Below are 25674 nucleotides of genomic sequence, written 5' to 3'. Positions count from 1 at the left end.
GGTGATCACGATTTTTAAAATCTTGGAACTGAAAATCTAGTAGTAGTAGTAGTAGTAGTAGTAGTAGTAGTAGTAGTAGTAGTAGTAGTAGTAGTAGTAGTAGTAGTAGTAGTAGTAGTAGTAGTAGTAGTAGTAATAGTAGTAGTAGTAGTACGCGCACAAGCGCGTAAACAAGGATAGCGCGCGAAGGTTTTTTAAATCCCTAAAACAAACTTGTTCTAGTGGAACATGTGGAACGCATGGATCGAAATCGCTGTTCCACTTTCGTACAGTTTGCGTGGTATATGTTTATCGAGCCATGCGCCAAGTACAGTATGGGCAAAATAACAACACTGCAGCTGCGGCATATCTAAACATCATTTTGCGGTAATCGCATACTGAAGCTGGTGTTGATCAACATCATTTTCTTTAGCGACCATGCCAGTGTAGATAGTTTGTCATTGACTTAGTTGACATAACTTACTTTAATTGTTTTAATAACTACATATACAACAAGACAAGGAAGAACAACCAACATGGCAGACCAAGAAATACCATATATTGTTGATGACAGTGTTGCCAAAAGTGCTCAATCGTCAAGCACAGGGATGGAAAATTCAAAAGAAATGACCGGGACACTAAGGCAACCATCAGATGGTAAGTGTAAATTATATTAATCATATCATACTGATAGTTATGTAACGTTACAAAAAATTGGTTTAACTTTATATGTAACAAATTATATCAAGGGGGGAATTAATTTCGATGATGGTATAAGTTTGAAGTTTTTTTGAACAGTATAAGCTATCGTCATAACATTTTTAATATGAGTTGTCACTGTAATACTCCATATATAGGGATAGTCATGGAATTTCATCGATACCATTATCACATTATTTAATAACGCATTTGTAATTTGCTTGAAATAACGATGAATAGAATTATTGGTATAAGTTTAGTGGCATTTGATGGTTTAAAATCACCGTTTACTTACATGGACCAACCTAGATTATTTGCCACCGTCCAATAACGCGATAAAATGTGACATGATATGGTGTGATGTGGTGTGGTGTGGTGTGGTGTGGTGTGATGTGATGTGATGCGATGTGAAATGACGTTATGTGATGTGATGTGACGTGATGTGATGTGATGTGATGTGATGTGATCAGTCAGTAACGTATACAGCTATACCATATAAACGCACCAAGTCTTGGATATTGATGTTTAATATGTTGTCTTTCTTCTGAAAAACTCTCAAAGTTATTTCACTGGAATCAAAAGTAAATATGGTAATAGATCAATTAGGTGTTACCGATAGTAAGGTACGCCATATTGGGAGACCGAGCCATTTCAAGACGAATTTCTCGAAAACCACGGAAGTCATCTTCCAAGCCTCGGCTAGCAGTAAAATGGGAATGAGAATGTTTCGAAGTCAGCGAGCCATCGAGGAAGAAAGACAAAGACAGAGAGATAATAACAAATTCGTTATACACCCGTTCAGTCCGTTCAGGTGAGATTATGTTTCCGATATATACTAGTAGTCATTTTGGCATACAATTAGGTCTTATTTGACATATTAGTATAAACGTATTCAGTCAACTTGCGACATCACCATGGTTTTGTCCGTCAGATAGCTGTTTTTTCTATAGTGGTCTGAGTTTTGTATGAATGCCGTATCCACAACGGTCACTTGTTCGCAAACAGCTATTTTCTTTCCGAAAACAGGTTCGGAAATGATGTTTCTGAATCAGCAAATGAAATACAATGAGACGAAGCATGATTACGCTACTATTTTGTACCAGGACACATACCAATGGATTGACTATTAGCTTACAACTATATTAACATCTTTGTATAGCTTTTTTTTGTGCAACGAGAAAGTTATAAATCAATTTTGTCTTTATTTTTTTTCAACAGGTGGTACTGGGATATGTTTGTTGTCATATTACTTATCCTCACATTAATACTAATGCCAGTCAACATCGCTTTCTTCAGTGATTCCTTCAATATAGAGTGGATATCGATTAACTGCGTCACAGACACCATTTTCATGATCGATATCTTCTTAAATTTCTTCACTGGAGTCATACATCATGAAAATGAAGAGGTATGTAGAAATGATGCAACTTTTGTGTCATGAAGTCTTGACCCCATAAGCTTACATAATGTCTGAGCTCAGTGCCTTCAATACTTTCTATGTTGGTAACCCTACTGCCAGAATCATAATATACTAGTAAAATGTTTGGATCTATGGCTAAGTTGTTACAAAGGCCTACCAACAGCCAATAGTTTGTCGCTGCTGCAGCAGCCATATGCCAATGTTGACATGATGTGAGATTGTAGCTACGTACGTAGCCGCTGTGAACATTGCAGGAACATCAACGTTTTATGGGTGATTATTAATCACAGCACGGAACAGAACATTTCAATAAAGTTATCTGTGTAACTGACATCATCAGCAATTTTAACCATTTTTATAAATGTTGTATTTCATTCACAGATAATATTAAAGCGATCGAAAATCGCAAGTTCTTACATGCGAGGTTGGTTTGTTTTGGATCTCCTCTCATCCTTCCCCTTTGATTACATCTACATCGGCTTCTCTGGTAACAGTGATTATAATCAAACTGCTCTAGCACTCAAATCGCTCAGGTTTGTATAAAATATAAAATAACGACATCGTTTATTAATAACGGTTTTGAATTACTGTCAGATGTACTTCCCGAAAGTCAACATTTCTACAAATTCTTTATTATTCATAAATGTCATATAAGGCTTATGGTGCGTTGATTTCAATATACGAATACACAGTAGTAAGTTGGCTTTAGGAACCCAACCTTTAAGTCTTCAAATCTACCCGTTTCAGTCAGAACATATATATCTCCTTTATATTTTAAAACTACACTTGTGGTTGGTAAATGTGGCATGTTTGCGTTGATAAACATCCTTAAATTGTAGATTTATGTTAGACCATTGTACAGTAAAGCAACCAATGATCAAATAGAATGCGATGATAATAATCGACAATATCCAAGTAGACAACGGAATGACATTTATCTATGGATTTTTATAGCCACATACTAGTATTTGCGGAAAAGACGACTACCCATTGCAGATGTATGTAGAGCCTGAGACAACAATGTCAGAGCATGTCAATTGTAATGTCGGTTTTTTTCCATGCAACCAGTTCCTTTAGAAATGTGATTTTGACTAACTTCATAAGAATTGTCGACATCATAAATCCTACGAAATTTTGATATTGAGTTTAATTTATCACTACAGATTGACGAAAATCATAAGTTTACTGCGACTTCTACGGTTATCACGGTTGCTAAGATACGTGCATCGACTGGAGGAGGTAAGTCAATTAACTTATTTATTGAGAATGATTATTCCTCTTGGTATGGGGTTTGATCCTGCGGAAAGTAACCATGTATAGCATGGTATAGTATACGTATCATGTAGACCTCCTAGAAGTAAATTCCTGCATAGACGTGTGAGCGAGAGAAAGGGAAGGGGGGGGGAACTAGACAGACAGACAGACAGACAGACAGACAGACAGACAGACAGACAGACAGACAGACAGACAGACAGACAGACAGACATGGACAAAGAAGTAATGAAAAGTTAGGAAACTCGTCGCAATGTATTTTTCTTATCTCTGCCCGGTGATAGGTGTTAAAAGTGGAAGGTGCAGTGATTCGTATAATGAACCTTGTTTTAGTGATCCTAGTCTTAACTCACTGGAATGGTTGTCTTCAGTTTCTTATTCCATTCTTGATGGGATTTCCGTCCGATTCCTGGGTGGTCCGTGAAGGACTCGTGGTGAGTTTTATTCATTTTTGCAAGCTGTATAATTTTTCTGTTAATGCCGCGTACCTGTATGTAGGATATGGGTATTAACTATTCACGAGTATTGACGTCATATCATGGCGATCAAAGACATCAAGCCGTTCATAGGTTCATTTCTCTAATTATCATGCATGCACTGATGCACACATGCTAATAACGCAGATCTATGTAAACAGCATCAGTCTTTGTTCAATCGTAATACATCTTTGTAATGTCTGGGATTGCAGGATGCAAGTAAATGGGAACAATACTCATGGTCGTTTTTCAAAGCAATATGTCAGACGTTGAGTATTGGATTCGGCAGCCATCCTCCAACAAACATCTCTGACATGTGGGCAACCACTGTCAGTATGATGATTGGTGCTTCGTTCTACGCCCTATTCATTGGTCATATGTCAACTCTACTATTGTCTATCGATGCATCAGGACGTTTCTACAACGAACGGGTGAGTAGGACTTGTATAGCATTGCTATATTAGGATTATGATGATCTATAGATAATCCCAATCTGATAATCCCAATTCGATGTAGTGGACGTCTATTTATTCACTGTAATTGCATTATCTTTGTTTTTAACATGAATGCAGTATATTCGTGTTTCAGACTTGGTAGTAAGGGCGGCGACCAAAAAAAAGTGCAATTGTAATACAAAGGATAAATAAACCAAAAACAACGGGAATGGTAATATTGAATAAACAAACGTCCACTACATTAAATTTAAATCAGATTGATATATCTATACACTAGTTGTTCTTTTTTATATATGCATATCTTATAAAATGTCGAAAAATGGTACAGTGTGGATTTGACTTCACATTTCATTACAATATAGATGGGTTATTTAAAATGTGTCTTTTTAAACCGTGTTAAAACAAACAAAAAATCAACAAACAAACAAACAAACAAACAAACAAACAAACAAACAAGCAAGCAAGCAAGCAAGCAAGCAAGCAAGCACATAAATAAAGAAAGAAACAAAATCTGCACGTGTAAATGAAAATACCTTTAATAAAACACACTAATACTCATCCATTGTATGTCACGTACAGATGCCATTTTCAATTTAGACTCAGACCACTATAAAGAATCGTCAGGGGAAAAGCCGCGTTTCTAGTCTGTTCTTTATAGTGGTCTGAGATTTAGATCACATTTGGTCTCAATTTATTTTGTTTGTTTACAGATTAACCAAGTAAAGGAATATATGAGATATCGTAAATTACCGCTAGAAACTCAGCATAGAATTCTGGAGTACTACGAACAACGCTACCAACGCCACTATTTTGACGAAGACTCTATTCTCCAAGAACAAAACCATCCATTGAGAAAGGTAGACTAAGTTCAGTTTTTTCCCCAGCTAGCTAGAGGTTCTAGTGTCACTGTACTCATTGTTACAACTATATCTCGGGGATTTGGAGTGGTTGTCTGAGCTTAAATTCTCTCACATACATTAAGTTGGCGTATACATATGTAGGAAAGCTTCATGGAAGTGAGGTTACCATTTATTCCCTAACTCAATCAATGGTAATCTAATACCACAACACATTGAATTCAGACTAAATCAAACACATCGATTTCAGAATCTTTGTACAAGTGTTTTACTTTGAAATCATTTCGAGATTTCTACATTAAAAAAATTACATACATTGTATTTAGCAGCCAACACAACGATGTACTCGGTTAATAACTACAAATCAATAATTCCGATACCGTTTTTTTGTCATTTGTTATTTAACTTCTACTAGGAAATAATTCAGATGAACTGCAAACAGTTAGTGAGTAAAGTGGACTTTTTGAAAAACGCGCCAAAAGAGTTTACCTATGACATCATACAGAAATTACGCTACGAAGTCTACTTGCCCGGTGACCACATCATCAAGGCGGGAAATCGTGGTGATAGGATGTATTTCATTGAGCATGGCACTGTTGACGTCATCGTAGGTCGGGAAGTGGTCACCCAGCTTGGCGATGGCGATCATTTTGGAGGTAAGATGATTCCTTGATGTAGAAACATAGTTACTCCAGTCTGTGTTTGTAACTCAGTACATTACAAAAGAGAATGTTTGTTATTTACGTACAATACGAGTTTATTTGAGATTGGATTATACGACATGCCCATGTATGAACTCTATTGTGAGCATTTTACTTCCCCTTTAGAAAAATTGTAATTTCAGCTGAGTGACATTTTCTTGGGTTGCACATATATGTATGAAATGCCCATATATGGAATTTGTCTCTACGCTTTCAGAAATAGCGATTCTAGTTGACGACCGAAGAGTAGCATCGGTGATATCGGCAACAACAGCCTATGTGTATTATCTAAAGAGAGAAGATTTTGGAGCAGGTATCTACTTGTTGGTTTTTATACCATGTGGAGTTATAAACACAAATATGAAAGATGTTTTCTGTGTATCAATTTCATTATCAACACTGATTTATTGGTTCAATCTACCTGAACACCACTAGAAGACATGTCTAAGCATTGATTTGTTGCTATATATATATACACATGATGCCGTTGGCGTGAGACCCTCTGTTTGAGAATGACTACGTTGGTAACAGTGGTATGGAGAGGGGGACTAATGTTAGAAGGGGGGGGGGCGTGGTCCAAATATGGATAAGTCACCCATAATGTTGCCACAGATAAGGAAGTTATTGTGGATTATTCGACGTAATGTCACAATGGGTAGTTCGTTCGGTCAGGATTGGGATGTGAATCACCGGCCATAATGACAAAATACTATCACAAGGGAGGATTTCTTTTATTTCAGTGTTGGCAGATTATCCTGACGTGAGACAGGTGATGAAAGAAATTGCGACCGAAAGACTGAAGAAAATAGGCAAACTACCTGCAGAATCGCCTGACACCAAGTAAGAATATTTCATTCTTTTTAGTCTTTTTCACTCAATGTTGATTCCCTTTCACTCCAATAATAGCATAGATTTTCTTTCAAATTAACGTTTTGTTATAGAACTGCACACATTCTTGGAATCCGGTGGAGTAAATGAGGCAATTTCTTTTATTTACCCTTTTCCATCTCGTTTTGTCGACTATCAATCGACCATTTCCGATGTATGTTTGCAACAAGATCATCTGTCGTAAAATACTTGTTGTCATCGTAATACAACGTCAGTAAAGTAAATCAAATCCTTCACTCCATCAATTAGCTTTATGTGGGATCATAATCCTTTCTAATGTTTGTCTTTATTTGCAGTGGACCAGTTAGTATATCAAGTTCGATGACATTCCGTGGCAGTGTGGAACCGCAGAGTCAACGCCTGGGAGAACTCACCAGTCTATTTAGTGATGAAGATATCACACGGCCACCGACTGGTGATGGCACTTGCGTCACACCAGCTCCTGTTAGGGGAAATAGACAAACAACTGTGACGTCACTGCAACCCGTTATTGAATTTGAAGTCACTCCATCTGTAGACAATTAGAGAATGTTGGGGAGTCGTGCTATCTGCAGATAACGTCATCACTGAGTTTTGACCAATGCAATGACATGGAATACCCGTCAAGCGTAATCGTGATTGCTTAAAAGTTGCCTATCTATTATTTCCTCTCACAATGCCAATGGCAACACACGGACTCCTCAGTGATGGAAGTAGTAGTATGGGTTAACCAGGATGCATCACTTTTAGACTTGGGATGGAAACTTTGATGAAGGGTTCATATCTTAGGTGTTTGACATGATACATTTTACAGGAATATGCAAGGAATCAGAACTGGTTTGTACGGCATCACCATTCATTTGCATTGTAACCTCAACTATTCCATCATTTTTTTTTCATTGTCTCTGATTGAATAGTGATTATCTTGGTTTTTTTATTAACGTAATCTGTCGTTTTGTATTGCCAGTCACTAGTTTTGAGGACGTGACACAGAATTGCTCATCATACTTTATGAATAGCAATGCTGTTATGTCCTGGTAATACTGAAGATAATAAAGTTTGTTCATGGAGCTAGGGGTACTTTTCCACTGTATGTTATTACTTGTCAGAGTAGTTTTGAATCTTATTATGATAAACAGAGCAAAGTACACAGAAAAGATGACTAGATGATATTCAGAGATATTTATGATGATATCACTTTACAAGTTGTGAATATGCCTGTCTTGCATTATAACATATCTACCTTCAATGACATTTGATAATGTCCTAGGCAATGAGTCCATATTTCAACTGGCTTTCTAAGTTACGTTTATTAACAACATAAAATGCATTCAAAACTCTCCATATTATACTTGCACTCTTTATTCAGATGTTGGCACTCTTGTGAGATTACTCAAAACCTTTTTACCCTTATATTCAGAGCTGAACATCAACAGCATGTAATTCTGATCAAGAAATAAAAAGATTTGGTCTTTGTGTGAAATTTTGAGGTGTTTTTTTATTCAATTACACAACTGAGAAAAACACACACAAGACTAGTTTGACTTATCAGCATAAAATTCTGGAAACTCATGTACATTCCTTAAGAAGAGTTCACCTGCAGTGATATACCAATAAGACATGGGCAGGTAGGGAAAAGAAAAAAACTCTGTGAAGATTTCTCAATAGTTACTTGATGTAGTTCTTTGTTGACTTGTGTTCTCTTGTTTGTTGTCTGACAGTGTACTCGTCTGTTGACGGTATCAACATTCCGACAGTTGTCATTAATATGTGCATGCTTTGCAAAATATGGAAAAAGATGAGTGTTAAACTAGAGAGATGCAGTGCAACCCATCTTGTGGGTGGACATTATTGTAACAATACCTTACATCCTTTCCACTATTTCACAATGTAGTCTATATGAGACAGACACGATACATTTCCTACCAAAAAAACAGTAATATACAACTTTTCTCAGTCTTGTTGAACTCAACTCCAATGATTTTTAGCAGCAAAATGTACTACAATAAAAAATATACAGTTTTCAAATATTCATTTCATTTACATTTCCTATTTGCTTTCGTCTTCAGCTACGGCTTGCACACACTTGGCCATGGTCTGGGACGCTCGGCTTATACTGTCTGTCATGTAGAAATCTTTCAGACTCACTTGTTTGGGTGTCAGTGGGGTGTTGGACAACTGTTGTTTGACATTCTGAAATATAAAACATACACGAAATCTCAGAAATAATCATTTATATCATCCTTATCAAGTGTAACAGAACACTGGTTTCTTTATAAGACTAGCATGTAGCCTTTCCAACTGTAGTCAATTTGTAAACAATGTTGTCAGCTAACAAACAGTAAACTGTGTAATGGGAGTGCTACAACTGTGATTACAACTGCCGACATCAGACTGTGGACGAATGAAACTTGTTACAAACAGGGAAAGTAAACAAATGAATTGGATTAATAACACTTGGCACAGCATATTGTAGCAGTAGAGACTTGTATTACATACCCCATGGCTTGATAAGAACAGTTTTATGGCCTCTTTACATGAAATGCCATGGGAACTGGAATTTCTTTGTGAACATGAACTACTATATGTTTCTTTGAAAGTGTAGCTTATTTTTGATACCTGGTGAAAACACATTTCATTCATTCATTCATTCATTCATTCATTCATTCATATTCATTCATATTAATTCATTCATTCACATTTATTCATTCATCCATTCACATTCATTCATTCATATTCATACATTCATTCATTCATATTCATTCATTCATTCATTCATTCATTCATTCATTCATTCATTCATTTATTCAATCAATGTCTGTTATAAGACATATGACATGGGGAAGTGTTCAGTTAACAATCTAACACCAACAGTTTTGAACTCAAAAAAACTGTTACAAAAACATGGTATATTGTTGAACCATTTTGAGCCTGCCACAGTTGTATCATTTTATGTGTACTCACTTTAGATAAATCCTGTGCTTGTTTGAAATAATTAGCTTCCTCCACATCACCATATCTGGTTAGATTTGGGGACACTTCAGTTAATCGCCGTCTAATTTCATAAAGTTCATCATATGGTAAAGTTTGACCCAACACTTCAGACAGGGCTCTGATGATCTTCCAGTCATCTCTGGCATAACCTGGTGCAGACACAGCTAACCTGTAAGAAATCAGTTGACACATGTACTTAAGACACAGTATCTCATTTAGTGGTAAGACTTAGAACTACACAGTCTCGCGTCATGTCAGTAAATTAGACGTTTAATTGAACATACAAGGGTGTTTGGGTGACAATTTATTCTGCAAGGATAAAATTTGCATACACGTCATAAACAATGTCAGTCAGATGGGAAAGTAACACAAGATGTGTCCAACCAAACCAAACTGCTTGTATCTTACCTACCAGGGTACATTCTACCAAGCTTTCTTTAAATGTCACATTATTTATTGCCTTGAATTTGACAACTGTATTGGTAGACAGGTACCAGTTTTCCTTCTTTTTATTACTGTATATCTCATGGAATTTTACAATAATTCCTTACAAGGCTATCTCACAAAGAACACAATTTATAATAAACTATTTCACTAAAAATGAAATTAAAGGACCTCTATGGATTTGAGCACTTCTCATGTATAGTAATGCATGTACACTACAATCTTTAAACTCATACATACTTTGTCTGTTGTGCTCTGCCTTCTGTGTTCACGTAAGTAGCTGTCTTCTCTGTGTAAGCTGAACCCGGTAATACGGCATCAGCCATACATGCACCTGCATCACCATGATGTCCTTGGTAAACCACATAGCAATCATCTGGTAGATCAGCTCTTGTAATTGTGCCCTCATCAGCACCAAGAAGGAACAACACTCTGGGTGGATTGTTGCGAATCTCTTCAACACCAGCTTTGTAACCCAAATCAAGGGCTGCCACTTGACTGGCCACCTGTATAGAAAGGTGTTAGGATATATCACGTCAATTATTTTTCATTTTGAAAAAAAACCCACTAACTTAAACTAATTCCATACACCAGTATATATGAAATCATACTGCTGCATTTGAATTGACTGAAGTACCCAATCAGATGAAGATTTTTCTTGCACCTAATACTGTTACTGTACTAGGGTTGAAGAAGGGGAGAAATTTACCATCAGGTATCTTTTTTTTCACAAAACCAACATAGAGTTATATTTAAAGTATAGTGAAATGAAGCTCAACTTTGCATAAATTCTCTTCTCAGTTACCTGTGTACTGAACTGATAGGAATAGTACTGTATACTTTAGTATTCATGAATGTGACACAAAGAATGACGTACATTAATCATATATTTCATTCACTTGTAAGGCTTCAGTTCAGAATTTGCCTCCAAACTCACCCTATGTAGCACATTGAGTACTCTCCATCCATCCTCAGCTTGACTGGTAGATCTGACATTCTGTGCGATGTTTGTGACTGCAGCAAGGAGGGCGCTGCCATCTTCACGTTGCAGAGCACCGCTACCAACAACCACCATGGGTCGTTTAGCTGCTGCTAGCTTCTTAGAAAATGCATGCTGACCACTTGCTAGTTGCTGAAGTACACTAGCACTATCCCCAAGATGCTGAAAATAATCATAAAATAGGGATTTTCAATCACTTCTCAGTAAGCAGTAGGGCTTAATACCGAGTTATGGGAATAAGACAATCTTACCATAGAAATGACAAACATCCAAACTTTCAACACACTTGATATTATGCTTTGACAGGCTAACACAAAGTGACTCACATGTGTTGGCAGAAAAAAAAAATCTCTGAACTTTGAAAAAATGTCATGATAATAACCTGGCTGATAACGTGGCTACTTCATTCAACTAACCCTCTTTGTTTTAAGTACATGTTGCACTTTATCTGTCACACCTTACCTCATATGTGTATGTCAGATTAACTGGTGCACCAACAACAGCCACTTCAAGTTCATTCTGCATCCAGCATTTTCTAAGACGAGCATTGAACAATGGTGCTTCATATCTAGGGTTAGTGCCTACAAGGAGGACAAGGTCTGCTTCTTCCACGCCAGCAATACGTGTGTTCAGGAGATAATTGGATCTCAGGTCAGTACTACAGGAAAACAAATCAGAAAAGTTATGTAATATCGAGTTAAAATTTATTCCTCGGTACCTCAGATCAGTACTACATGAAAACATATCAGAAAAGTTATGAACTATTGATCATGCTTTGAAAGTTTACACAACTTACTAGCAACTAAGAATAAAACTTTTGATGACGTTGGAAGGTATGTTAAACTTACCCAGATCCATCCATTGGGAATACTTCCTCTGTACAAAGAGCTTCACTGCCTATTTTGTTTAGTAAGTCTTTCAATGCTACCAGTGCCTAACAAGTCAGATTTAAAAACAGAAAGGTAAGTGATTATATTGTTTCATTAAATTATCCAAACTTTTTAACTAAAAAATTTTTTGAAGTAAGCATTATATATACAGTTATATATTCAAACGGGTCCATACTTAATAATAGCATTTCTTAGTTCTTGAGTTCATTCAAACTGGATTTGAAGAAATGCTTGCTTGAATTATTTAAAACATAGTCCAACACATTACAGCAGTTATGCTCTTTCAAGGAATTAATTGTCAAGCTAAAATCTTTGGTTGATATATCTAATAATTTCTGACAAACTCTGTACCACTCAAGGCTTTGGGACTTCGCATGCTGGAATAATGGTAATGATGGATATGTACCAGCACTGAAGGAGTACAAATACCCATTCAAATCTAGTTTCACATCTCGAGTTCAACAGGCTTTGCCCAGGAAGGTTTACGTAAATATTAATTCTGGAAATCTACACCTACCTCAGCATCTACCAAACCGCCAGCAATAGCACCAACTTCATTTGCATTGACCTTTGACATGGCATCAGCTACACTGACAAGTGCATCCTCCCAGGTACACGGTTCTAGTAATCCTTGGTTATTTTTGACCATTGGTGTTGTTAAACGTTGTCGCTTCAAACCATCATAGGCAAATCTTGTTTTGTCGGAAATCCATTCTTCATTGATATCCTGGTAACAAAGAAATCAAAGCAATACTTTGAAATCTGACAATCTGAATCTACTCAGGATGCATTGGGTTTCCCACCCAAAAGACTTGTCATTCACAGTCAATACAAAGTTGTACACGCACACAATGTACAATAAAACATTATGTACCATGAAAGAGGAATAAATACACACACTGTCTGACCTACACAAAGACACACTCTTATCATAAAATGAACAAAGTCTACTTCTAAATTTGTTTATATATTTCAGTATTTGCATAGTTGACACAAATCAATTTGGTTTTCACTGTCTTTGTTTGGCTTCCAAACCGTGCACCATTACATCTAGACAACACATGTACATCAAGCTCATCAACTTAGGGTGACTACTCTGGATGCATTGGGTTTCCCCAACCACGTGGGCAAGCACCCTCAACATAAAGAATCATTTAACTTCTGTTTGCCACATTTGCAAGCCAGTCAGGTCACACATGTGGATGACAATCTGCCTTGATACTTGTCTAGAATCATAATTAATCTCTGCTTTCATTAGTTGGTAAGGGTGTATGAAGGAATTATTTAGTGAAATAGCTAGAGATTACTTATTTGTTCAAAACGAGCTTGTGAATTTATCCATTGTTACATTACAGTAAGATTATGCTGTGGATAATGTAACATACTAATTATACCTCATGGAGTCTTGGCAAAATCCTCATAACTTCACCAGTTCTGGTACTGACAACAATATTACTGCCCACAGCATCTAGTACATCAACTGACTCTGTTTTCCTGGTTTCCCATGGCCTTGATGTAAAGGCATATGGTTTGGATGTAAGAGCTCCAACAGGACACAAATCTACAAATAAATAATGTTATTGTTAGAAGAAGTTAGACAATGAGAGATAATGTCAAACACCTAACATACTTTATTGATAACAAACCCCACTCTGTATTGTTATGTGGAGATACTAATAAAAGGATCTTGGTAATTTGGAAGTCAGAATAAATATGTCAACTTACCTATCACATTTCCAGATAGTTCTGATTTAAACATCTTTTCTACGTATGTACCAATCTGTGAAAGGAGGAAAAAAAATAAAGATATTATTGTATTCACAGATTGTCATCAACAGGATCCATCTAAGACATTGTACTGGATACAGGTTAGATTTTCTTTGATGTGAGAATTGATAAGGCTATTCATGCTGGACTGTAAGATATGTAATGTTATTCAGCTCTACACCAAAAGTGAGAAATATCTTATAGCTATTAGCATGGCACAAATGTTGTCTCTAACAAACTATATTCATGCCAGTTGACAGAAACTCACAAGACTAATAATAATCAGATTGAAGCCTCAAGTCTTTGACTCTGCCATGGTATGTCAAGAATTGTATGTGTATCTATGTTGTTTATTAGGTACTCACCTAGTGACAGTTCATCAAAGTCAAATCTAGTGTAGTATAGGATGAAATCTAATATGTTACCTACCTGCATATCTCCACCTCTTCCTGTTGTACCAAGATCATCAGTTCCTGCTACTTCACTTCCAAATCTATAACACAACATGACACAAAATTGATGAAACTTACATATTATAGCAAGTAAAGTTATTTGTAGGTTTAGCTTGGTGACTAGTACATTTCAGTGATCTTGAGGGATACTACATATCTTAATGAATGTGTCATCATTATCATAAAGCATACTACAATATGGGCCATCTTGCCATTGTAGTATGAATCTATGAAAGTAAAAATCTACAACTACAACTTGTACATACGTGACAATGTTAATTACCTGACACATCTTGTGCAATGAATACATCTTGTCATGATAGTTTTTACTAATGGTCCTATGTTTTTATCTTCCACTGCTCTCTTTCCACTGAACTGATTATCAACAAACCGACTACGATCACTTCCAAATGCCATCGACTGGTCCTGAGAAATAATAACAACAATATGATCAATAAATAAATAAATAAATAAATAAATAAATAAATACAGACTATGATAAGTGAGTCAATGAAGCAGTCAAATGATAGCTGGAGGAAGGTGTTCACTTCTAGATGATCAGGCTAGTACAGAACTGCAAGACTACTGTCAAAGTACCAAAGTGTAGGTAACTTGATTTTCAGTCAGACAGTCCCATTGCCCCACACTTTCATAACACCATTATCATTAGTACTGAAGTGTGGGTAAGTTGATTCTTCAGTCAGACAGTCCCATTGCTACCACATTTCTACAACACCATGATTATCAAAGCACAAGTAATACAGCATGGGTAACTTGATTCCTCTAACTTTCCCATTGCTACCACATTTCTACAATACCACCATCAAAGTACTATTACCACAGCATGGGTAACTTGATTCCTCTGACTTTCCTATTGCTACCACATTTCTACAATACCGCCATCAAAGTACTAGTACCACGGCATGGGTAACTTGAATCCTCTGACTGTTCCATTGCTACTACTACATTCCTATAAACTTACCTGTAGATCACATTCTCCTCCTTGGTCACAGATTGGACAATCCAGTGGATGGTTCATCAATAAGAATTCCATTACACCTTCCCTTGCCTTCTTGGTCATATCTGAGTTGGTCTTGATTCTCCATCCTTTCATTACAGGCATAGCACATGCAGCTTGTGGCTGTTAAACACAACATATTACTTTGTTATCATCTATGAGTCAATACATTCAACTCAGAATACCAGTACATCATCAGTACAGCTATGAGGAAATACCTACATTAAGACATGACTTCTACACACATTTCAATCACATGAACCTGGCAGATAACTGAGATAATGAATACCCCTACTGTTATACCACAGACAGTAAGTAGGTACAATCTACTGGGGTTCCCCGTTAATTTTACCAGGGTTCCCAAACAAAATTATAGTAGATTGTATGGGATATTATGCAAAATTTACCCCATTTCCCCTTTGCTCTTACCAGGGTTCCCCACCTTAGGAAAAATACTGTACCACATCACTAATACCTAGCCTGAAAGATCCAGTCATTGTTTTTTGAGGTAGTGAGTGGTTACATAGGCAAACCAATGACTGGACCTTTCAGACTACATATAACACCATATTATATTTCAAAAGATTTTTTTTTAATTTACTTCAATACTCCTGATAGTATTTCCTACAACTGGATTTCACACTAAACTTACCTTGGGTGACTTCTCTACTTCAACCAGACACATTCTACAGTTTCCAGCAATGGAAAGTCGATCATGATAACAGAATCTGGGAATTTCCACTCCTACCATGGCACATGCCTAAAATACACCAGTTCAGTTGTTAGTGAAACATATTAGAGAAACATCTTTAGCTACTGAATTGTTAAAATTATGCAGTAAAGGATTGAAATTTAGTATTGTAATTATGATTTATTAGCTGGAATACTAGTGATCAGCAGCTCTTTCTTGAGGTGAGTGGAATCATATGTAAAAATAAATTACTAACTTTTTTCAAACCCAACCAAACTTTTTTCAAGCCCAGCACATGGTAACCTGCACCTACTCTTGTTGACATTTCTCTAGTTTCTGGAGATTTTCACCAAAAAACAATGAAAACTTTTCGCAATTGTTTTCTATAGCTGGTTTATATTGATATCATATAAGCTGCAGCTACAGTATACCTCTTTTGACAGAAACAGGGTTTATTGATTATTGTGTTTATCAACACTAATTTTACCTAACCTGTGGCCTTATAATACTCCTTCAATATGGAAACTAGGCCTAACATTAATGATAGTATAATGCTGTATTTTATAGTGCTATGGCTCATCTCTCTCGTATTCAGGGAAATTGCTACAAAGTGTCAATAACTGGCTTCTCACACAAGTAACACACGCTCTCTTTCAGTTTGAAGTGAAAGAGCTTCTTTTTATGCATGTGATCATCATCGTCATCGTCGCTGCCACCGTTGCCGTTGCATCATCATCATCATCATCATCATCATCATCATCATCATCATCATCACCATCATCATCTAAATTTATAAGGATGCTACTATCTATAGTTTACTGAAGATTTCTGCCAAAAAAAAATGATCATGATGAACATATTGTTGACTTACTTGTAGGATTGTTGTGCCTGGGTCCACCAGTACTCGTTTGTCATCAATGAAGACTTCCAACTTTTCTGGAGGTGGTGCAGCTGACGAGTTTAACCTCTGACTAGTTGGCAAGATAGCTAGTCGGGAGGTGGTACTCCACACCCTAGCCAATGGTGTGCATGCCCTCAACATTCTGAAAGCTGAAAGAAATGTATTTATCATATTTTGTTTGCGACTTTTGAAGTTTGTCTGTACAAAATCTGAAAACTTGTTTCACACCAAGAATGTTGACAATTTACCAAAATTTAACACAAATACTGTATCTTTGGAAGGCGTAGGGTTGGCAATAGCATAAGAAAACTGATCTGACCGCAAGCATACATGTGGATATCACCGAACTTACAAATTTACCGGTACGTACGTTTCAATATGTCATTGTCACCATTTAATATTTACACGTTACACTTACAGTGTAATATTATTATGCATTTGTCACTAGGCTGGTTGCATTCATGCCTCGTATTCATTCTAAAGGCACATGTTGTGTACGGGGAGATACAACACAAAGATAGAGTTTCCTGCACCACCCTGCTCTGCCCTGACCTCAATAAACTGGATGAAACCTGGAAATGACCGTGCGTCACCGTCTGCAGGTTACGTGAGCTTGCCATCTATCTTGAAAGGTCGAACACAGTGTGGAGGACACCATCAGTTTGTTACGGTTCGAGCGCATCTAACGTTTGTTGAATGCTTGCATGCGTTGATATTAGCACCAAACAATCTAAATTATAAACATGTCAGTTTTAGCGATGAAAGAACAATATTTATTAAAACAATTTGTTTACACCACATTCACACTTACCTAATCTGGCTTCGTCGTCCCAATATGGCGACTCTACAGTGTTGCATTGTGGGAAATCATGGCCTCAAGAGGTCGCTCTTTCAAACGAATGGAAAATAAATGGAAATACATGTAAACTTCTTCAAGTAGTTCAACATGATACTGATAATATACTCTCCGAGAACTCCGACGCGTCTCTTCAGTCGGAATCCTCAGCGTGTATATTTCCAGAGCTAATTTCAAGCATATTCAGTGGAGGTATCTAAATTGCAATAGTGCGAATTAATGAAATAATGAAGGGTGCAAATACCTGGATAAATACCAACAATGATGACCCTGTGAAAGGTGATTAATGCTAGTAGCGTTAGTTTTTGATTTTGAGCTTTGATTTTTTGTTCTTTTTGGGTTTTTTATCCTTCGGGGTTTGCACTCAAACTTAAGTTTTAAACGCCGAAACAAAAACGTTAAAAAAAAAAGTTTTTAAGAAACAACTCAAAATCAAAACTAATGGTGCAATTATTGTAGCTAATTTAAATACCCTATCCAATGATGCAATTTGTACTATATCTGTATATATCTGTAATAAACGATTACAAAAACGACTGTTTTCGTTCTCATTTAGGGAGGAGATAAATAGGTCAGTGTAGGATATATTTGATAAAAACTAAATTCTTTTAGTTTGCGGTGCCAGGGGAGGTTGAACCATTTTAGTTCTCATCTGATAAAAAACTAATTTACTTATAATGGAATCTGGGTTTTTTTAAACCCTAATTGCATATATTTCTTTTAAAGAGATGCCATCAAATTGAGCAATGGAAGAGTCAACCTTGTGAATATGGTTTGCTATCCCATCCCCGTACGTACGTGTACTGGATGACTGACTTGATGAGCGATGCGGGTACCCGAGAGCGCCCTCATCGCCGATTGTCATGCTATTGCATGACCCTCTAAGCAACTCGTAATAGATACAGTTCTAAAGGATAATGCATGTAATGGATACATGTTCATTACATGTGATGTGATGTGATGTGATGTGATGTGAATGTATTTGATCTTGTAAATGTAGTAGTTTTCACCAAATGCATTTGATACTTTTTACCATCAGCTTCCACTCCATACAACATAATAGTTTTAGATGAACATGATTAACTTTTGTCCTATTAAAACCCAAATGAAATATACAACAAAATCATGTTTATAGTTCGAAAATGAAAATATAAATATGAAAAATTTTAATTTCTTACTTAAAAAGTGTGTCACCGAGACTTTGAAAGAGTCAATATATTTTCACACCACTCACTCCCGGGCCCATGACTGTGAAATTATTACGTCTCATGCAGAGGCATGAGCCTGGAGATGACACAAATGTGCCAAGCTAGGGAGTTTGCACATGTGGTCCAACCCTTTTATCTCCCATACGCACACGTCGCTGCTTAGTTTTCAACCAGGCTCTGTGAAACTTTTGAAATATTACGATGGGTTTCGGTGATCTAAAGAGCCAGGCTGGTCAGAAGGCATTGAATGACTTCTTAGCTGATCGTAGCTACATAGAAGGGTAAGTAAATAACGGGGGAAATGGTGAAAAATGGGACTTACTTTGCGGTGTGGTTGACCGGCATGGCAACACAGCTGTGTGAACTTACGCCAGCAACTAGCTGTCGTGTCAAAAGCTTCGTTAACACTACCGTGTACCGTTACATAAAACAATACGGTTAACCGTTATGTGGTACCATTGACGAAAGTTATCAACCTCATATTGACTACAGTAATGTACTTAAATAGTACACTCTATACAAGTTTATTTAAATTTTCAATGAAAAAATATCACACGTGAAGACCTCAGGCCATGGCCAAGAATTAGTTAACCCCCCCTCTCCCCCCCCCCCCACTCACAGACACACACTTGTCAGATTGGACGAGATTGACTTGTGTAACTCATACACACATGCACTGTTCTGTACCGCAAAGACAAATTTTGTGTGTGTACCGTCCTTAGTATATATTATTTGAAGCAAAAGCTACATTTTTACCAATGTCATCCTCAGCCTTGAAAAGAATGCATTGGGTTTTAAAGTGTCTTCCAGTTCTAGTGCCAGTGGTAGGTAGAAATTGATCTTCATGACATTACTAATTTTTTGCATCAAACATTGAAAACAAAATATTATATGCACAACTCACTTATAAGATAACATCAGATGCAAAACCAGGACTTGTTCACCTGTAGAACCCCCCCCCCCCCCATGAGCTATGATTTTTTAAGCATCAGGTAAAGTAGCAGGTAGTTAACATTAGAGTAAGCAAGAGTCAAGTCATGTGGGGATTTTGACTTATCATCTCCCCTCACGCCTAGCATTTCCATTGTGGTTATGTTTTCACCTAAAATTAGACATATGGACATTCATATTACAGTAATCATGTTTATACATGGTACTGCTCCCACTTTCCTCCTCAGTTCTAACTATGTGGTGAGGCTATTGATGTCAAGTTATAGCAAGCAACTTTAACAACCCAATACAAATTTACACCAGCTTTCTGGCCAAAACTTCAATGAAGTAAAAAACTGACCGTTTAGTGTTACAATAATAACTACATAAGTGATTTACAAAAGTGGTTTGTGTTTTTTAATGTCAACAGTTACACCGTTTCACAGGCTGATGTAGCAGTGTTTGAAGCTCTATCTGGTCTACCCTCAGCTGACCTATTTCATCTACTGAGATGGTATAACCAAGTCAAGTCCTATTCCAGCCAGTTTACAAGGTAAGAACCAAACTTCAGCAACACTTGTTGCCCTCATGGGTCAGAACATGGTTTTATAAATACCAAGTTTATTGTTACAACTTACTTGTAATGAGATTATGCACATACATACATACATACATACATACATACATACATACATACATACATACATACATACATACATACATACATACATACATACATACATACATTTATACACACCTACACACACTTACAGACATACTCACTTGAAAGAAACAAATACATTATTTTGTAGCAACAGAACTGAAATTCAGCAGTATTACTATTAGATTATTTAATTAACGTGCGACCAGATCTGCCAATAATTAAATGATTGCATAAGCATAAATGGTTTGAATTAATAGTATTGCATTAATAAGCATTGCTTTTGACAACACTGTTAAAATAGATTTTGAAATTTCCATTTCAGTCTACCTGGTGTAAAGAAACCTGTAGGCGAGTATGGACCAGCAGGTGCACCAGCTGCAGCGGCAGGTGGAGATGATGATGAAGATGATGATGATGATGATGATATTGATCTGTTTGGCTCTGATGAGGAGGTAAGCTAAATAATTGGCAAAGTTCTTATATCAGCTATAAGCATTCAATTTAAAACCTAAGGGGTGTTGAGCAGGTCCTGATCGGAAATCTTTGATGAATTTTTTTTTTTAGCGTATTAACCACCCGCAACTAGAGATAATGATTTGTTCTGTGTTATATAAACTTCGCTTTTTATCTTCACTAGGCTGATGCTGCAGCAGAAAAACTTAAGGAAGAACGTTTGGCACAATATGCAGCAAAGAAGTCTAAAAGTGAGTGTGTTTACAATATTGATTTATGATTAATGAACGAGGGGCACATTTGTCCTCTTGGGGCACATTTGTCCTCTTTCATTGATAAAGAGATGTACACAAAAGTTGTAACAGACAGGCATGAAATGTGATGGTCTTCATAATCAATGGTGTAGGTCAATGGGAAACTTATGGTCAACTGGATGAAATGATGAACTTAAACTGTGTGCAGCCTTATAAAGCTGTCAGTAGCATTACACCGTTCATATCATAACTAATACTTAGATGTTATGCCCAAAAATTTTTCTTTGTTCAGCCAAGGAAAATATGAGTGACCTTGCCACTATGAGTCGCTCGACGAGTAATGGCAACCCTTAGGTCTCGAGGATTTTCTGGCTGAATGAAGAAAAATATTGGAGAAAACATAATTATACCAGCGCCAGTAATATCAAAGAAAAAATAGGGAAAGTAATGGCAATTTTGAACTTTTTGACTCATATTTTGAACACAGCAAAACAGTGATGTAGACATGCGTTGTTGTGACATAGAACGATGAAGTATATATTCCATATGTTTTGTTCTAAATCGTTTATGCACGGTATACTCACCTCTTTCTTCTACTTTAATTTTAGAACCTGGTGTCATAGCAAAATCTATGATTATTTTGGACGTCAAACCATGGGATGACGAAACCGATATGAAAGAAATTGAAGAAAAAGTTAGACAAGTTAAAGCTGATGGTTTGGTTTGGGGAGCATGTAAGTTATGAAACTGTTATAAGTTTTCCAGTAGCATAGCTGTATAATCAGGTGAATTGTTTATGAAATAGGTACTGTAATGAAGAAAACTGCTGGGTTGGTTCTGTACTTATTCCATTACCTTGCTATGGCCACTGTCTTTTACATGAACTTGAACTGAAGGGGGTTACGACCAAATTTACTATGATTTGTGTACTTGTTTTGTATGCTTGATGATTGTTGGGAAGACCATCAAGAGTATGATGAGAGTTTTCTCTAACTTTTCAGTTGCAAGTGTTCTCCCACAACAGTAATAAGGGACCTCAGAAAGGTAATAAGGGTGCTCAACTAGGTAATGAGGGTGGACCCTCAACAAAGTGATGAGGGCCCTGAACTTTATTAAATAGTGCCCTCGACAAGGTGATAAGGGCACTTAAGGTAATATAGGCCCTTAACAAAATAATACAGGCCTTGAACATGGTAATAAGGGTACTCAGAAAGGTAATAAGAGCTCTGAACATGGTAATAATGTTGTCTGTTAGTAATATTTAGTTCCTTAGGGTTATTTCAACCATCAGTTTGCCTGCTAGTTTCTCATGTTTACTTTCTTTCTTGTTGTCACAGCAAAACTTGTACCAGTTGGCTATGGCATTAAAAAATTACAGATCTCCTGTGTTGTAGAGGACGATAAAGTAAGTCAAGTATAAAAACCACCGTAATATTGAAAACTCTTTCTAACAAAAACAGTAACAATCACAGACATATTGCAGCTTTATAATACAACTTTGTATAACCAGCTTTTGTCTAAATCATGCAATATAATGGAATAGCAAAAACATCTGAAGAATGTTGTACATACTACTTTTATGATCAATAGTGACTTACAGGGTTATATTTCACTAAATGACGTTTACCTTGTACACTCTTAAGAAATATGACACATTCCATACACTCCTGTCTTGGTCAACATGCACATTTTCCCAACCAGACATGTTGGCTTAAACATGATGATTTCTTCTTATTGCAGATTGGTACAGATTTCCTTGAGGAGGAAATTACAGCTCATGAAGATCTAGTCCAATCTGTAGATGTTGCAGCTTTCAACAAATTGTAAATTTCTGCCATCTTTGATATTCCATCTTGTCTGCCATCTTGGATATTCTTCATCTTTATACTCGTGTGACCATAAATCTGTGTGACATTTCAGTCACTCTATACACTTGTCAATAAAAGTGTCTTTCAGGGCCATTCTATCAAGTTGTATCTGTGTTTGTCATTAGGCGTTAAAAAAAAATTGTGTGGTTCTGATTACATTCAATTTTAAAATAGGTGGGGTAGGTAGATTTTTTTTTTTTTTTTTTTTTTTTTTTTTTTTTTTTTTCATGTGCGAGTGTCTAGTTAAGGTTTTCCATTGTTTTCCGAATGGTCTCTGTATTGTTTATTTCTTCCTATCATGTACAGCCATTACAGATTGAAAGAATAGTTTTATGTTGTCTTTTTAAGTTGATGTCAGTTTCCGCACCCACTATTTCTTGCGAGTTTTCATGATTTTATTAATATTTTTCTCAAATACATAAAAAAAAGTTAAGAGTTGGCGTGAAAAACTAGGTGGGTTCAGGTAACCGGAACCAAACAACTTTTTTTTATTTGGCCTTAGTATGTTGTGAGAGGATATCTGATGTCATGTTACATAGTACCCATGATTTTAAAAGGGCACAAGCTGAGTTTTGTACATGTTGGGGCACATCACTTGCTGCATTTATAAAAGGTACTCGCAGTATTCTACATACTGAAGCATAATTGTTTGCAATTGCCTGAACTGAAATTGGTATTAAGATACGACTCAAAAACGATCTCATGTAAGTTTCAATACGTATTAAAAATTGAGGAAATCCCTAAAATACGACAACTATTCTAACAATGCCAGAAGATAATTATGATATCATAGAAAGTGTGCATCAACATCGACATAATGTTAAAATAGTTTTATTGAGGTTTGATGCAAGTATTTTAACTTGGTTAAAGTTTCAAAACTCGGCTTAAGTTTGTAATGTCATCATGACATTTAGACTTCTAGATTCTACACTCCAGTAATCGCTTTTTTACCTTGTCGTTACAAGAGTATAAACAATGACAATGCTTGTAACTTGGCAGTATATTAGTACATGTAAACCATATGTATCTATAAATTGTAGGGAAAACACCTCATTTCTAATCAGGTCAACATGAGTATTTAGCCCAACTTGTAAAGTACTAAAACTTTTACTATAATCGATACTATTTTGATCAATTCATATACACATTAAAGTCATCTAGATTAATGCTTGACAGGCAGAAGTCTGGTTGGATAACATCCATGGGTAGTTCTGCTTGCAGATGGAGTAAGTCGATCGGAGTCAATTCTGAGAATGTACCTGTTTCTGCAGCACAATATAAAGTCACACTTTTAAACAAAACACTCGCACATTTACAAATTTCACCGCCTGAGGGCGCACATGAGAAATGAGGTTATCACAAAACATCTGGCTTTATACTATTAATCTTCAACATAGAACCAACAAACATGTAAAAATTTAAAGAAAAGTTGCACACAAAACCAACTTTTCAAATATTTATAGAACACCTAGTTAATGAAAAAAAAGCAGAAATGATAATAAAATAAATGTAAATAGTGAAGCAATTATTTGACCACGTTTGAGCCCCTGTGCAAAGCTAATCGCACATTTTTATTGTACTAGAAAGGGATACTGTTATGCATTGTTTCTTAGTGTCATTTCGCTTTTTGCTGGAAAAAAATCTTGGCATAATTTCCCAGATGAAGTGGGAAATGCATTCCTACAGGCTCAATCCACAGGTGTGTGTGTGTGTGTGTGTGTGTGTGTGTGTGTGTGTGTGTGTGTGTGTGTGTGTGTGTGTGTGTTAATTACAATTACTAGTATATTAAATAAGTATTGTTTGAGTTCAAACCCAGACAACAGAAAACATTACAAATTATATGCTAACAGTAACACAACATAATATTCAACCAATCAGGCGTATACGTCCCCAAGACCGTCGTCGTCGCCCTCTGACATCACAGAACATGTGACTGATGATGGATGTGTAAACACTGTTGCTTTGGTCTCGTGCACGCATATAAACATATTTAATAGAAATTCGCCGTATTTCCACCCGACAATTGGGAAAACAACGCCATGGCAGACGAAGAATATCTCGACGAATATGATGAATATAATTTTAAGCAACTTCATAGCGCTTCCAGTGGAAAGGGCAGGTCGAAACAAGAGGTAGTGGAAAACAAACGACCTGACCCGAACGCTGACGTCAGGAAAACAGTTACCCACATTAAAAACGCGGAGCAGAAGCAGAAGGACAAAGAAATTAAGAAGCAACAAAACAAGAAACAAGACAAATAGAGGGTTTGTGTCTTTATATATTATTTGTTTGAATATTCACAGTGAAGTGTATAGCAATCTAAAAGCATTAGACGTGGCAAGGGCGAAGGTCACTCACTCACCTGGAGCTGTGTGAACTATGTATGTCTATGCTATTGGAAATACCACGTATACCTCGATTTCATTGCGCAATCATCCATTTATTGATATAGATGTACTTGTGTTAAAATGCAATTCCATTCTCTCTTTTTTTATTCGTTAATGTACCTAGTACATTACAAACCATATGCCTGTATTAAATTGAAGGCCATGAAGTTG

The 25674-nt window shown here is 36.5% G+C and overlaps 3 protein-coding genes across 3 annotated transcripts; 2 read left to right on the top strand and 1 right to left on the bottom strand.

The window, feature by feature from the left end:
• Nucleotides 1–515: 515 nt before the first annotated feature.
• Nucleotides 516–7272, top strand: LOC144434272 (potassium/sodium hyperpolarization-activated cyclic nucleotide-gated channel 2-like). Its single transcript, XM_078122726.1, has 12 exons — nt 516–636; nt 1240–1489; nt 1897–2086; nt 2480–2631; nt 3262–3337; nt 3655–3804; nt 4059–4277; nt 5012–5158; nt 5574–5814; nt 6077–6172; nt 6600–6699; nt 7044–7272. Exons 1-12 carry the CDS (start codon nt 516–518, stop codon nt 7270–7272), a joined length of 1971 nt encoding a protein of 656 aa, XP_077978852.1.
• A 777-nt stretch (nt 7273–8049) lies between these two features.
• On the bottom strand, nt 8050–17717 carry LOC144434700 (NADH-ubiquinone oxidoreductase 75 kDa subunit, mitochondrial-like). Its single transcript, XM_078123217.1, has 15 exons — nt 17695–17717; nt 16854–17032; nt 15944–16051; nt 15256–15414; nt 14557–14699; nt 14251–14314; nt 13780–13834; nt 13449–13615; nt 12572–12781; nt 12013–12098; nt 11627–11822; nt 11102–11326; nt 10405–10670; nt 9691–9889; nt 8050–8919 (listed from the first exon to the last, which is right to left on the bottom strand). The coding sequence occupies exons 2-15, from the start codon at nt 17022–17024 to the stop codon at nt 8776–8778; spliced, it is 2193 nt and encodes a 730-aa protein (XP_077979343.1). The 5' UTR covers nt 17025–17032; nt 17695–17717; the 3' UTR covers nt 8050–8775.
• Nucleotides 17718–19084: 1367 nt separating this feature from the next.
• On the top strand, nt 19085–23214 carry LOC144433724 (elongation factor 1-beta-like). Its single transcript, XM_078122079.1, has 7 exons — nt 19085–19228; nt 20308–20430; nt 20864–20993; nt 21179–21245; nt 21857–21982; nt 22586–22653; nt 22989–23214. The coding sequence occupies exons 1-7, from the start codon at nt 19149–19151 to the stop codon at nt 23073–23075; spliced, it is 681 nt and encodes a 226-aa protein (XP_077978205.1). The 5' UTR covers nt 19085–19148; the 3' UTR covers nt 23076–23214.
• Nucleotides 23215–25674: the final 2460 nt, after the last annotated feature.

The sequence above is a fragment of the Glandiceps talaboti genome, chromosome 4 (genome assembly GCF_964340395.1).
Source record: "Glandiceps talaboti chromosome 4, keGlaTala1.1, whole genome shotgun sequence".
NCBI lineage: Eukaryota > Metazoa > Hemichordata > Enteropneusta > Spengelidae > Glandiceps > Glandiceps talaboti.
This window is presented reverse-complemented; position numbering and strand designations above follow the sequence as displayed.